The sequence below is a fragment of the Oreochromis niloticus genome, linkage group LG14 (assembly GCF_001858045.2).
Source record: "Oreochromis niloticus isolate F11D_XX linkage group LG14, O_niloticus_UMD_NMBU, whole genome shotgun sequence".
NCBI lineage: Eukaryota > Metazoa > Chordata > Actinopteri > Cichliformes > Cichlidae > Oreochromis > Oreochromis niloticus.
Window position 1 is genome coordinate 20,418,318 of NC_031979.2, and position 15,853 is coordinate 20,434,170.

At 39.4% G+C, this 15,853-nt stretch overlaps 1 protein-coding gene across 5 annotated transcripts in view; it reads right to left on the reverse strand.

The window, feature by feature from the left end:
- Window positions 1-15,853, reverse strand: part of grik4 (glutamate receptor, ionotropic, kainate 4) — a 338,006-nt gene that overhangs the window by 83,809 nt on the left and 238,344 nt on the right. For all 5 annotated transcript variants that reach the window (XM_019367470.2, XM_019367468.2, XM_025898164.1 and 2 more), the window contains 2 exons: window positions 10,840-11,018; window positions 6,639-6,692 (listed from right to left, as the gene is read on the reverse strand). In XM_019367470.2, the coding sequence (XP_019223015.1) occupies window positions 6,639-6,692; window positions 10,840-11,018 (233 nt within the window). The remainder of the gene's footprint in view (window positions 1-6,638; window positions 6,693-10,839; window positions 11,019-15,853) is intronic.

The window sequence follows — 15,853 nt, forward strand, 5'->3', positions numbered from 1 at the left end:
GAGCTCTACGGTTTCCCACCCTTTCCATGAATCATGTTTTTCTTTTAATCTCTCCACTCACTGTGACCCAAGGGCCAAGATTTCTATTAGATCTGACAATTAAGGCTCAGGATATTAACAGCTGGTATTAAGTGGACTTAATGGGGAGTGAGGAAAATAAACTGGCACGGAGAGCTTTATCACGTAAAGTAAAAGAAACAATGTTTGATACACTCTGAGTGATGCCCATGTGCGCCCCCCCTTTTCCACTTCATCACCTGTGTGTCTAAATCACCATCAGCTGAAGGGAATTTGTGTTTCTAGATTAAACACTACATTATCCAGGACCAGAGTGTCTGAAATCACAGAGCAACATTAATGCAGTGAGCAGCATGTTTCAGAGGCTATTTCGAGGTGGTACTATCTAAATTGTTATGGCTTTTAACAAAGAGACAAAGATGAACAAAGAAGAAGAAAAAAACTCCCTCGTACATCAGGCAGCATCCTGCGAAGATCATTAGCGCTAATGAACGGTCAGTGAATGGCGACTCTTTCACATTTCTAATCTCCAAATAGAACTTAAAGACACGTGGACTGTTGCCATTTATAAGTAATGCAGATTAGCAAACAAAGAGCAATAGCTGAGAAGCACGATGGAAACAACTCATATCGCTTTGATACATTTGAATTGTACATTGCATAGCTGGAGATATCAGGCTGCGTTCAACAGAATGCAGTACAATAATTCTACTTGATGATGTTGATAAGGGGGGGAAAGGAGCATCTGTACCACTTCTTCCTTCCCTAATTTCTCACTCTAGATTAATAACATCAGCTCAAAACAGAATAAACCAAACAAAGTCAAAACAAAGAGTGAAGACAGTCAAATCCTTAAGTAGGCATGACAACCCCCCCTCGTGATGGGTAGCTGCGTGAAGACGTTGATGAGCGTCTTGAGATGATGATTCAGGGAAAACAGATTAGGCAGGGGAGCAGTCTGGCAGGTCGTTAGTCAGGGATGTCAGGACCAGATACAAATGAACTGTCAGCAGAGGAGGAAGACAGAAGCAGGGAATGGTTGGACAAAATAAAGAGACAAAAGGAGCTGAATGGAAAGAAAGAGGAGAGGGAGAGAGCAAAGGCAAATGAATGGGAAATTTAAGAATGATTCCGATTTATCGGACTAACCAATTTGTGAGGGAACTGTGGAGTTCCAGAGCAATAAGTTAAACAATTAACAACTACAATGGCATTTATTGCTAGTAATTGCAATTGTTAAAACATGCATAATTAATCTTGCATGGCCTTCTTTAGAAATCCATACATTTACAATCAATTGTAATAACAAGAGCAGACCAAGACTGCATGCAGTACCTCAAACAGAGCTCAAGATAATTCCTTCACAGCATGCATATAAACAAATCCCAGAATTCACAAAGACATAGCAAAAAATGTCAGATTTGCCAATCTCACTGTGGAAAAGAATAACTTCTTTACATCACTTCTAAGGTTGGCCAAGCTCCTGCTAATGGACGGACATACAAACCAAAACCCATCATGTGATCCTCTTTGTGGACATAATGATGAATGTTTGAATTTAAGTACAGTGTTTCATTCTGGTATCTTGTATAAATATGACTTCTAAATGAATCCTGCCTCCTTCTAAACAGAATCATCCCTCTGCAACATGCATCAGTTTGTGAAACAGAGAGGACTGGGGACAATTGCTCGTCTTTTTCATCCGTTTTTTTTTTTTATTGGTTTAGAAACTTAGGGAGAAGAATGGTATTAGGTACCCATCCATCCATCAATCTGCTGCTTATCCAAGCCATTCTGAAGCCAGCCAAGAGACCTCCCCAATGTGTTTTGGATCTGCCTCTGGGCCTGCTCCCAGATACACATGCCTGAGACACCTAAGAGTTGCACTGTGGAGGCTGGGTGGCTGTAATGAGGAGGGACTCTGGCTGGAACTTCAGAGCCCTTAATTGTATGTTATGTATTTGAGATGATTGTGCCAGCATGTTAATGTATTTACTGCATAAGGTGCACGATAAATCAAAAAACCTTTAGAAAGATCCTTCAGGGTAAGCACATTTTAACACAGTAACAATAATGTGCTTGAGTCATATAGTTTATTATATTAGCAGAGAGTCCCACCTGCATCAAGTGGCCATGTGAGAGGAGGAAAGGGGGAGGCTATTTAAAAAATGCCCAACTCGATGTTCAGCTCAGAGTCCATTAGCCAGTTAACGTGTCATGTTATTACAATATTTATATAGCGACCCTCCAAACTCATTTGCTTGTTGCCATCTAGTTTCAGCACTGCCTCTGTTGTCTAGACGAGTGGGCAGTGACTTAATACAGCAGGTTACCTCAATTAACCAGAATTTACTTTTTTTGGCAAAAACATCTAGCAATGCAGATTTATTTATCAGAACATAAGCCCTCTTTAAAATACTAATACGCAAAGTAGTGTGATCAGCGAGGCCACCACATCATGCACCCTTGTAGAAGCTAATTCCCAATCAACATTACCCTCAGCAACTGCTTTTCACTTGACACGAAGCTGCAAGCCCTCTGATTAACTTTCACTTGCTCCACCGTGCAATTATGCGCATAACCAAACTGAAAACTCTTGACAGCAATTTAGACAGATTAGATGTTCTTTTGATCAAAAGACATATTAAATGTTCCCATTCGAGACACACAGTTTTAGATTACGTTCTAGGTTAGCGACACATCTGAACTTTGCTTTCGTTTTTGCATCATTTCAAGTATCATCAGTGAGTGAAACGATCTGCCTGCACAGGATAGCTAAAGATCACCAGAATCTAAGGCCATCACCATAAAAGAGTTGTTAATTCACTCATGGTTGTATGCCTCTGCCAGTATTATGAGGCCTCAGTTGTTGACTTTTGAATGTTTGGAGATAAAATGTCATTGCTTCATCGTTTTATCATGTTTTACATCTGTGTGTAATATTGTCATAATTAAGTTCCTGAGTTATCGCCAAAAATATGATTTGTGACCTTGGTCTTTGAGGCTCGAGTGAATGTTTTTACCAAATTTGATCAAAAAATTCCCTCGAGGTGTTCAAGGGAACAGGATGGATGAAGAGTTGAGTCGAAAGTTGAAATCATTTGAGATTTTTAGTAGACGCACAAATGGTCTCAGTTTATAAATACCCCATCAGCTTTTTACGGCTTAGGGTTAACAAAAGTGATACGGATATACACACATATACGCTGTGCATTCTCACACCCATGAACCTGTACATACATACCAAATATTACTGACTCTACCACAATTATCTTTATCATCTGTCTTGCTTCACATGTGCCTGTGGTTCAACCAGAAAGTTGTTAAAGTAGCGATTTACTGCTGTGAAACTTTTTTGAGATGTTCTTCCTGGTGAAACCAATCATATTCTTCCTTCGTCAATGTGGACTTAATGTAGTTACTTAGCTGACAGTGAGGGGAAACTCACAGAAACCACAAGGCCTTGGCGATATTGTGATTGCCGTGAAAGGATCAAGGATGTGTTCGGCAGATTCTGCAGACTTAAAAAATCCAGAGTGAAACAAGGCAGGAATTAAGATGGATAACACTGATGCACTTTTCCTCAAATATCAGTGAAAAAACTATGACCTATTTTCTTAGTCTACTCTTTTAGAAGTCTCATATTGAAATATATGAAAATTTACTCACCAGCCACTTTGTTAGGTACACCTGCATTGAGTGAATTCCAGCACCTTGCTGCATCTACCCCTTAAAGAATTAATGCACTTCTAAAGGAAAAATAGGGTCAGACTGGGTAGTAGAAAGGTGTACCTAATGAAGTGGATGAATGAATATAATAATAATATGAACAATTATGCACCTATCAAAGTTATCTTGCAGGTCAGTGTGCGTAAGCTACAGAGATTTTTTGGGTCTTTTCCTGATAATTTTGTTATTATTTTTTAGTAGCAGACTATTAACCCAATATTACATTTTATTATTTATTGCAGGCTAGATATGTGTGATAAAAACATGCTGGTGACAAAACAATTTAAAATAGGAAGGCAGAATGAAAAAGCTGCTGGTGTCTTCATCTATCTGAGTTCATAGTATTTTAAAAAAATTAAATAAATCAAGCCAGCTACGAGAGCCTGCTGCTGTGATCTGAGACTATAAACATAAATAATTAATACTGGTGGACTTAAATGAAAACGACTTTGACCGTGATGTGTAAATAAACCTTTTCATTCCCACGTCTCCCCACAGGTCGGCTTCGTGAAATGGCAGCATACTTCAAAAAGTACATGAAAAAAAACACAAGCATTGAGCGTATTATTGCTATTTTAGAAATGTACTATCACAGTGAGATTGGAAAACAGCAACAATGAAATGAAGTGTGATGGAACATAATGGAAGTTGTTCTCGTCCTCTTTTGTGTTGTTTTTATTTGTGTGTGTGTGTGTGTGACGAACACAATGCACAAACGGCACGGCCATTAAAAGCACAATAAATAGGATGAATCACTTATTACAACCGATAAGGACACAAAAGTCCTTCTATTTTCTCCACTTACAGCTTCAGCATCACATCTCAGCCTGACAGGTATCGTGGTCCTGGGTCCTTAACCCAGTATTTCGAGATTTGTTCTGGACTTATATATTTCATTAAAGGTATAAGATCATTTATGTTCTAATTCTTGAGTATTTTATTTTCTAGTGTTACTTTTTCTTGTTTTAGTTTTGCTTTCATTTCCAGTCTATCCTAGTCTCGTTTCTATGTTTGTTTACCTTTGGTCTCCTCAGTGATGTCCTGTGTCTTTTTTGGTCTGTCTGCATTCTGTCTACATGGCCGTCTGTGGTCTCTATCTTGTCAAATTCACGTGTCTTAGCCTGGGTATTACTTCCTGTTTCATTTTGATAGGCCCATCTTGCGTCTGTCAAGTGTCAGTTTTGGTTCCTCTGTCTTTTCAGGTAGATTCTATTCGGATGTGTTCCCAGGCGTTTCCACTCTACCCCATTCTCCTCTCTCTGTTTTGTGTCACATCCTCCATCATGGTGTGTGTAGCTTATGGCACTCTGGTTAGTTAGTTTGTTACTATTCTGCTTCTGTTACTCTTTTGCCTGCATGATAAAAGCAATGATTTTAAGTTATGTTGTGTCTGCTGAGTCCTGCACTCTCTGTTTTCCAGACGCCCCGTTTTATGACACCAGGGGCATGATGCTGACCATTTTAATGATGCTAACTGAAACTATTAACAATGCTGTCATTAAGCAATAGCTGCTTCTTCTTCTTTAAATGGCGGTAATGGTAGTAAGAGGGTGGTTGTGGTCATCATCTTGTATCTGCCATGAATCTGTGCTTTGTTCCACCCTTCAGCAGACCTGCTAGTCTGCAAGTGGATCGCAACAAAGGAAGAAACAGATGACAATGATCTTATTGAGGTGTGGAGGCAAGAGAAAAACAAGCAGGCTGAACAAAGAGAGAAGAGAAAGGAGAGCTACAATAAGAGAAGTGACTATGTCAGAGACTGTGGTGGAAAACATGAGGATGGCAGCAGCCCACTCCTAATGAGTCATAAATCAGCTTGATATGAATAATCTCTACAGCACTATTAGAGCAAAGTGTTTTGAACCTCATTAATTTCTATTAGGGAGCAGCTATCTTCTAAGTTTACTGTAGCATCAAATTTGCTCCAAGCAGCTTTCGTTACGATCGTCCTATAACTTTCACGGATCCCTTAACCTTTATGTGACCAAACGCCATCACGTTCAGATTTGAAGTCACTTCCTTTTCATTTTTAGCACATATAACAAAACATGCAAAAGCTTGTTTTTAAGCATGCCCAGTGGACATTAAATATTTAAGAAATGCCTCTTAGACATTTCAGTGATAATGATTCAGCTGTTGGCCTGTTACTGCTTCGAAAGCATCTTTGTGAGGAAGCCTTTACTTTAGCTGCCTCCTCAGCTCTTTCTCTGTTTGCTGCTGTCACCTCTTTTAAAGGCAGTGTCACTGTAAACAGTATACAACACCTAGTAATGAAGTAACACAATAATCAAAGTAAGCAACTGTGCACTTCACAGTATGTAATGCAATGGGATTAAATCCATGTGGAAAAAAGTAAGTTCAGCTTTAAAAGCAGCAAGACAACCCATGTGACACACAGATGACTTGTCGAGAGAGAGACCCCAGATTTTGCCCCCCAAAAATGCCAAATGGAGGGAAGGATGGATGAATCACAGCAAGAAAAAACAGAAAGACTCCAACGATGATGACTTCATCATTCATTCAACAGGTCACGTCTGGCTTTCTACAATTATAATTACAAGACAAATGGCAGCACAAACAACACCAGCAGTTGCAGCAGTATGACTTATAATAATTAGTAATATTTATTTGTTTGGTCCAGAAGTGCACTTCACCCAGTGAGTGAGGCCAGAATAGCAACTGTACTCGGTCTCCAATTTGCAGTCACATTAAAAGAGCAGAAAAAAAAAAACCTGCCTGTAAAGCCCTGATTAAATGAAGCTCTACAATTTCTCTGTCAAAGCTCAATCCATTCAATCACTCATTCAAGGCAGGAGCATCAATTAAAGTACTATTTTAATACAGCGCTCGAAATCAACATGTTATGCCCACGCCATTTTCCGTCTTCTTACCAGAGAGGTGAAGATGTAAGTGTAGTAGACTGACAGCATTCCCAGCTCTGATGCCTGCAGAGAAAAAAAAAGACAGGAAGGGCGACAGATGAAAGATTAAAGAGAATGTAAGAAAAGGCAAGGCACATAAAGCAGAAAAACATGTTTCTGAGGACTGGTTATTGAACAAAATGATATTAAGTTTGAGGTCAAAGAAACACAAAGAGGTGGGGAAAACAAAACAAAAAGCAGGGATAGTGATAAAACAGGGTAGAGAGGTCAGTGATGCAGTGTAACTCGAACTCCGGTGTGAGCAGACAGATCAAATGCACATCTCGATAACACCGGGCATATTCTTATCTGACAAAGGTTCTCAATAGAGCAGTTAATTTCTGAGGAGCATTAGTATGCCGCTCGACACTCTGTCTTACAATTTGATTAAATCAAGTCAGAGTGAGGAGCAGTTGTGAAGGACAGGGTGAACTTCTCATGGTTTCATTTCATTAAAGCCATCAGAAAAGAAAATCGTGGAGGAACAGATTTTAGTGCCGCAACGCACATTATCATTAAAACCCATTAAAACCCATAAACCTGTAAATATCAAGTGGTTGACAAATTAAACAAAAATGTTTTTAAAAAGTCCCACAGTGAGGAGACCTGATGTCTCTGCTGTGCTGTGGGGGGGCATCATGTTCTCGTGGTTTGGATTCTCTTAGAGGAAAAGGTCACATTAAATCAAACTTGTTATGAGTCATCTCTTTTATCTTATGATGAAACAGATGTTTGATCCGTATGAAAATGAGAATAATATCCATATAGTTTCCACACTGATATTATTCTAAGACCGTGCATCATCAGAAAGACTTTAATAACAGATATTTACCTGTGAGCCAAACAAAATGTTAGCCGTGTGTGCTGAGTGGGAGTATCAGGTGTTCAAACTATAGTAAATAATAAAATACTAAAAACATGAAAGGTGCTAATTATTACAGCAAAAAAAGCCTTTTCTATTATTAAACTCCAAATGACTGCTCAAGATGTTTTTGTACAGCTTGTACTTTTGCAAACTTAAGCACGCTATTAATCTAAAAGTACCCCGAGCTTCTCTATGCACAGTAAATTACATGCTTCAGGGGGGTTGTTTGTTAAGGTCTGCCCTGGGGTTACACGGCAGGTAAGGGTAGCTAATGGTACAAGGCAGCTGAAATGTTCTCTCTTTGCAGAAAATACATTAAAAAAACTGAATATTTCAAGCCACTGCCTCTTTTCTGCGGGTGACCTCTGCCTTTAATAGCACCAAACAGAAAATGACATTATGACCCAAAACGCTTTGTTTGCTACCCACACTTTATTCAGGATGCACAACACCGCCATGGCGAACGGCTGATGAAAAATCCCTTTGGTCTCTTTTGCTACATTTGAAATAAGCCTTCTTGCGTTTTGTTTTGGGGTTTTCTTTTACTTTTGATCTTGTGGTTGTTCAACCACAGCTTTTGGTCAGAGTGCACAGAGTTTGCACTGCACCATATATACTGGACAAAGTCTTGTAATAAACAGCTGTGCACAGAATTGGGAGGCCTGACTAACTGAGATTACATACAAAATGCTGACCTAAACCCGTCTGAATGCTAAAACCTCAGAGAGTGAGACCTTTGCCTGAAGACGGTTTGAAGTAAGATGTAAACAAACTAATAAGGGGCAATGTCTTGCATGACAAAGGCCATTTCTGTCCCTTTAGACAAGCTTGGCGCTCTTATGATTATCTGAGACTCGTGAATATTCCAGTGCAAAGCTTTGATATGTTTGGCAACCGCGCACTTCATATGAGGTTTGATTGCCAACTTTCTACCACCCTGCCACAGGACTGTCTTTTGACAGGCAGAGACAGACAGCGTGACGCAGAAAGAAGACGGGCAATGCGAGAGCCAGGGAGATGGATGAACAAGACCACATGGCGAGGGTGGTGTGAAGAAATAAAGTGAAATCATCTTCACTGCATTTGGGCGCAGAGAAAACACAGAGAGAACAGAGAGTGGTGAGAAGAAAGACCAACTCCATGTTCAAACTGAAGAGACAGATGGAGAACACACAGAGAGAAAGAGACAGTCCAGTGTGGACTCCTGCTGCTCTGTGGTCGACGGTTGCTATGGTGATGACCACTGGAAGACAACCTGAAAACTTTAGTTAGACTGAAAACTACTGTGACATATATGTGTGTGTATATATATAAGAGGGATATATATATATCTATCTATATATATCTATATATATATATATATATATATGTGTGTATAAGAGGGAACAATTAGGATGATGAAAAACAAGAGAATCATCTTCCTCTCCATCCCTCGCCCAACCCTCTTCTGCCTCCACTCATTGTCACCTCCACTCTAGCTATCCATCTATTGTCTTCAAAAAATAATGAGGTGTGTATTAATTACTAAGAGACCATATGCTGCTGCCACACACCCTCGCTTCTTCAGCTCCAACCTGCACCGATCCCATTATTACTTTTTACAGCATAAATGTCCAAACAGGAGGAGGTGTATCAGTAGAAGTACATTGCTGTAAAAACAGGGTTTTTTTGGTATATTTGCCAAAATATATCGAATTAGACAAAAATAACCAGATTAAATACAAAATGCAGTTTTTAAATTATGATTTTCTTTATTAAGGGATAAAAATAACCAAACCAACTAGGCCCAGGTTGAAAAAGTAATTGCCCTCATCAAACATGAATTAACTGTGATTAACCACATTTTTAGTAAAGTTGATTTGACTTTCACTAGCCACAACCAAACCCTGATTACTACTACCCCTACTAAATCAAGACATCACTTCAATAGAACCTGCCTTAGAAAGTTAAGTAGGCTAAAAGTTCTCAAAAATCAACACGTGCAATTCACAAACCAATGTCACTGACATCTTTCAGTCTGAAAAAGGGTAACAAAGCCATCTCTATTGATCTGGGACTCCAGATATTCTGGACTGACGAGATAAAAGCTGAACATTTTTGGAAGGTCATGTTACATCTGGCTTAACAGTAAGACAGCATGTCATAAAAAGAACATCACACCAACGCTCAAACGTGGTGGAGGTAGTGTGTTGGTGAATTATTGCTGTGATTGATGGAACCGTGAATTTTGCTCTGGACCAGGAAAACCTGAAGGAGTTTGTGAAGCTAAATGTCAAATAAAATAAAATAACAGTTTGGAGTGGCCTAGTCAAAATCCAGACATAAGTCACATTGAGATGGTTCAGCATGACCTTAAACAAGCTGGTCAAAATTCCTCCACAGTGATGTAAAAGTCTCATTGCCAGTTATCACCAATGCTCGACTACAGTTCTTGCCGTCATTACTAGTTATTAGGTTAAGGGAGCAACATCGGGCCATGTAGGTTTGGACAGACTTTTTGCCTTAATGAATTTAGAAATAGGATTTTATATTTGCTGAGGTAAATAAGAAAGACAAGAAAGTATACTTGTTCACAGCACTGCACATTAAAGCAAACGTGTCTAAGGTCGCATTAATGTTCCGAAACATTCATTAGTGGTGTGTGCCATTAGCAAAGAAACCACGCAAAGGTCACACTGATATGCTTCTGACAGAAAATGCACTCACTGATGTTGTCAGTCGTTTTTTTCCCTGTTTATGTGAAAGAGGAGGAACCAGTAGATAATAAAAGGGACAAAACACTGACTTAAAGAAAAGGCACTTTAAATAAAATGTACAAAAGGTCTAAAAGTGGACAAAAGTCTGTTAGGAGTCTGTTCTTAAACTAACCTGCAAAGTGTTGGCGAAATCTCACTTCTCGACACTCAGTCATTGGGATACGACTTGATTTTATGCACTCGTTCATGTGCAGTAATTTGAAAGGACATGCTTGTTTGACAATATCGCTTCCGTTCATTTGCTTTTTAATTTAGGCTTTGATTTTGAGCATAACCCTGTCTTTGAAAACCTGTGCCCACTTAAACACAAATTCTTATCATCCATCTTGCAATTCAACACTAAAAGACTTAAAACTTTTCCAACTTTCTCACATACTGTAAAAAATTACTTTTATCCTTGAACAATTGTTGCCACTGGCGTTCTTCCCTCGCTTTCACTTTTTGAGATTTATATGGATGTGGAGTGGTATTAATCCCAGACCGCAGGCACGGAATAAAGAGAGCGTTATCAGTGCATACAGATCACGGCTATCGTGTGTCCCATACTAACCCGCTCCAAAATGATATGTGACATTGTGGCATTGGCATCAACTATTATGGTGGCAGTCTTGTCATCTCGAATCTCCTTTAGGAGTGGGGTCGGGTCCTGGCTGTCATCAAGCATGCGCACAGACAGAGTCTCCTTGGAGATGAGGAACTGCCTGAGGAGCTGCTCCAGGTTTAATAAGCCTGCCGGTAAGACACACATGGAAAAAAAAAAGAAAGAAAAGAAAAACATAAGAGACAGAGAATTACTCATATTGAAGGAAAGAATCTCCCAAGGAAATGGTACTTTAAATGCATTTTTAAAATTAGGATATATAGCCAAAAAGTTAAGGAAAGTCAACAACATTTAGAAAGTTTGATCCTGCAGTGCAGCATGAGCCTAAATATTCAGTGTCCTTATACAGTCGTGTGAAAAAGAAAGTTTTCACAGGACTCTGCAGACCTGTGAAAAACTCGAGTACACTCCCTGATTCAGTAGTTTGTAGAACCACCTTTACCATCAATAATTTGAAGTAGACACTTTCTGTGTGACTTTATCAGTCTCGCTCATGGTTGTGGAGAATTTCTTCCTTAAACGAGGTTAGTCTTTATGCAAGCCTGCCACAGCATGTCAGTGGGGCTGAGGTTTGGACTTTGACTGGGTCACTGTAACACCTTGATTCTTTTCCTTTTCACCCATTCTGTTGTAGATTTGCTGCTGTGCTCAAAATCATTCTCCTGCATGACCCAGTTTGGGCCAAGCTTTAGCTGTTGGATGCATGACTGCAAGCTGCCCAGAGACCTGTACTATGAAGCAGGATTTTCTCATATCCAGGTAACGTCAGGCTGACCCTGGGTTTTCTGTACTACAAAGACAAAACTGTCATCATGGTAAGTTATGCTGGTAACATAACCTGCTCAACAGCAGATCCCTAATCAGGTTCCAGATCAGGGATCATCAGGTATGAAATCACCATCTACTGAGCCACCAGTTCTCCAGAAAAGCATTACCATTCCCGGGCGTTTCCATGGATGGTAGGAAGGTCTTTCAATCTGAAATCTTGCTATTTTATACTTAAAAATTGTATTCTTATAAAATAAGCAATACTATATTATCCTACATTAGCACCTCTGTTTGTGCTTTATCTCAAATCTACATGTAGACTCAGGCTCCAATTGAAATCTGCTTTTATGTTTATTCTTAACTGGATTAAACACAACCAAGGTTACTAAGTAACAACAAAAACTTAAACTGTCTAACATTAATTAAATACTCATTTTCAGTATATGTATATATATTTCTTAATGATAGAGTTGTGATATTGATAAGCCTCTTAACTTACACAGTTGATATTAATGTAGCAGCTCTTTTCCAGTCTCATTGATTGAAAACATTCACACAAAACTTTTAATACTAAATTACTGAACAGTCCTTTTTCTTCTCACACACGCACCGCTGATTTGTTTGAAGCAGCTATGTTATTTTCAGTCTGTGTTATGTCTTTAACCTATTCATTTTTTCCCTAATGCTATAGTTTCATGTTTCTTTAAAATATGCCGCTCTAATGCCAGTCTACACTGATCCATAATTGCCATTGATGAAAAGCTGCCATCACCACCTTTTTCACGTGAATGTGCAAACCTTGTGGAAACCATGGGTTTAACTTAGCAAGCTGATAATCAGCTCCGTGCAAGGGATTATCCTGATTGCTAATGTTAGGTTAGGTGAATCAAAGTAACGGGAAGACTGAACGGGATTTGTACTGTGGCTGCAAAACAAGTCCAAGTCGTCACCCCTCTGCTACTGTGCTCGCCACTTGGTTGCCGATGTGCATTAGGACCCCTTTGGTCTCGTCTGTCAAATAGACATTATTCGAGAAGTCTTGGGATTTGACCAGAAGCAACTTTTCGTTGCAGCTTTTAAGACAGAAGATGCCCTGTCTTCTAAACAAGTCATACTTGTTCTTTTTCTAATTGCACTATATGAATTTTAATATTTAATATGCCAATCGAGGCCTGCAGAGTCTGAGATGTAGCTCTTGGATTTTTGGCGGTTTTTCGGAGCATTTCATGGTCTGGCATTGCGAAGATTGTTGCATTGTAGTTACCCACAGACCTGAATTCTCCAGACCAACAAACTTCCAAAACTTCAGCTTTTATTGAGGTGCTCACACTGGCTGATAATCAATTAATCAATTGCATTTGAATGGCAGCCCACGGCTGCTACTTACCTCCTTAATTCCTGGAAGTTTGTACTTAATTCTTCCAAGGACCCTGTAGAATCCTGTGAAAATGTTCTTTTTCACATGACTTTACTCAAACAAGTATTATTTTTTTTCATATCAAGTACACCCACCATCTTTAATGGCAGCTATCAGGTAGCTATCAAACTGAAAGCAATGAACTTCTCTCATACTCTACCCCATGGTAATAGACCATTTGACTCCAGTTGGTTGAGTGGGATTTGCCCTAATTAAAGCATAGCCGACTTAATCATAACACTCCCGGCAGCATTTTACGAGTCACTTTGCATCCATATATTAGCAGACCCAGAGAGGATATGGGCTAATTTTCCATATAGTTGTCTTGGGAAACTTGGAGGTGCAGTAAGATGAGGATAAATACAGCCTCAGTAAATCCGAAGGGCTTGTTTTGTGGTGGCACAGTTTGGTATTTTCGTGACACTGATGTTTACTTAAACCATCTGTGTGGTATTTTGGTAGCAGGCACAGAGTGCACAGGTGTGAAGAGAGACACAAACAGGTGGAAGATTCACAGGTGGATGAAGCAGCAAAGCAAAGTGAGTTGCAGAAATTTTGATGAACAATGTGTATTGGGACTTGTGAAAAAAAAAAAATCATATCTGCTTTTTTGAGCAACGCCACACCGCTGGTACTTCAGAGGTTGATGAACAAAGATAAGATGAAAACTTGGACGAGCAACAAAACTGTGCCCGAAATACAAAGAAGATATTTTAACTATTCATTCCCCTGCCAGTGTATCCCTTTAATTTGACATAAAAAATTAATGTGTACTGCAGTTGAAGCGTCATTGTCAATAAATCTGTCCACATCTATATTAATATGAGTGATTCTAAAACTCCACAGATGCTTTGTACAGCAAAGCAAGCTTATCCTTCAGTTTATTGAATCTCTGCAGCAATGTCACGCCAGCAGGACGTACATAAATCTACCGCATCTAAATTTTGCCTAGCGCCACACCAGATTTCAGCAGCATTACACACAGCCATCCGTTGCATAGACCTTCATTAAATCACCTGAAAATGATGCCAGGCTGCTATAAAAATCACACTTAAAAAAAAAAAAAACCCATGCAAAGGCTACCTGTTGTGATATAATGTCAGTGTGTCTTATATAGTAAACTTAAAACTGACATAGTATTGGAGCAATGCTGGTAGATTAATGGCTTTATCATTTTTGATTGTCACATTTTCAGTCGTTAAAACAAACACACACACCGTCTAACTCTGAATGCAGACTTTAAGGTTTTCCAGTGACTGACACAGCTGTTTAATTGCAATGACATCAGCCACATTACTGGCTAAGAAAACATTTATTAATGACACACTCTCTGATTTATACTTGATTTCACCAAGTCCTTTTCTATGTTGCTCTGCTGCACCTGCTATGGGCGACCACACAGTCTGTGCACACAAGAAAACCAAAGACACTGACATGAAAGTTACACTGGTGCTCCATTCATATGTTGGTAGATCTCATCATATTTGTGTAACATGTCATGAGAAGAGTCTGAAAAGAAGCATATCACTTTGTTGGAAATGACATGCATTAGCACAGCCTCCACCTGCAGTGTAAAGTATAGAGTAATAGTAAATTCACAATCCAGACTTTTAGCAGATATTTAATATGATTTATTTCCAAGGCGACAGCCAAGCAGTTCCTGTCACATTTAGACAGCTTTGGTGCTGCAATTTTAAGTTATCAAGCTCATTCCTCCAGCTTCTCCTGCACATTCTGCACATTAACACAAGCTGCAGAACTGCTCCAGACATCGTTATCATGCTCTGAGCTTTCGACGTCCACCTGTTTTTATGGCAGTATATCAGCCAGCGTGCTTGCCTTCCTGCACCTGGTGACCCGCATGTGTGCACTCGTAAGACACCACTCCCGGCTGCTGCAAGCCAGATCAGCTTCCTGTGTGGTACCATGCAGAATATCTTTGATGAGTTTGAAAGCAGGTTTAGCTTAAGTGCACTCTTTGTCTCCCTCCTGCAGCCTCTCACGTATCTCGCAAGGCTTTCAGTATGATTTCATGATGAGTTCATGACATTAGACGCTACAGTGAACTAGACGTTGCTTGCTAAACACAAATACAGTGACACACAGGAGACTGTTCTCCTTAGTGTTTTGGCTGAAGAAGATTTGAAGGGAATCAGAGTATTTTTCTTTTTACTTGGCTGCTTTACAGCAACCACGTTGCTCCCTCAGTGTTTGTTCTGGTGAACCAGTTTCAATCAAATGAAAAACATGCAGCTGAATGAAAATTTTGCTCCTGTGTAGTTAGACTTGGATAGATCCCTATACAGAAAAAACAAGTTCTGTGAGACTGTACGTGTGTGTTTGTAGATTCTGTAAAGTATCCTCTCCTCTTCCTGAAGACTCGGTGTGTGCACTTAGTTTTTTTTTTTGACTGATCTTCTCTTACTCACAACAGTTTGAACCCACAGAATTGGTTATACACTTCATAAATCCTAATACAGTTTCTTTTAAGCAGGGACTCGTGTCTCATGTCACTTTCTGTTACGAGTAACACAGACGGTTTTTCTTTGAGGAAACAAAATGTGAGTTTATACATTGTTACTGCTTATAATGGCCTCAAATTCACCTCAACATTCTAATGGAAGAATCTTTCCCATTGCTGCTTCCTCGTATTAAAAGTGTTCAAATGCTCAACCACAAAATGCCTTTTATTCTGAATCTAACAGACACTGTAACTTTTCCAAAATGTTGTCCAATTACCTGCAATCAAATCTCAAAGACTTAACACTCTTGAGTTTA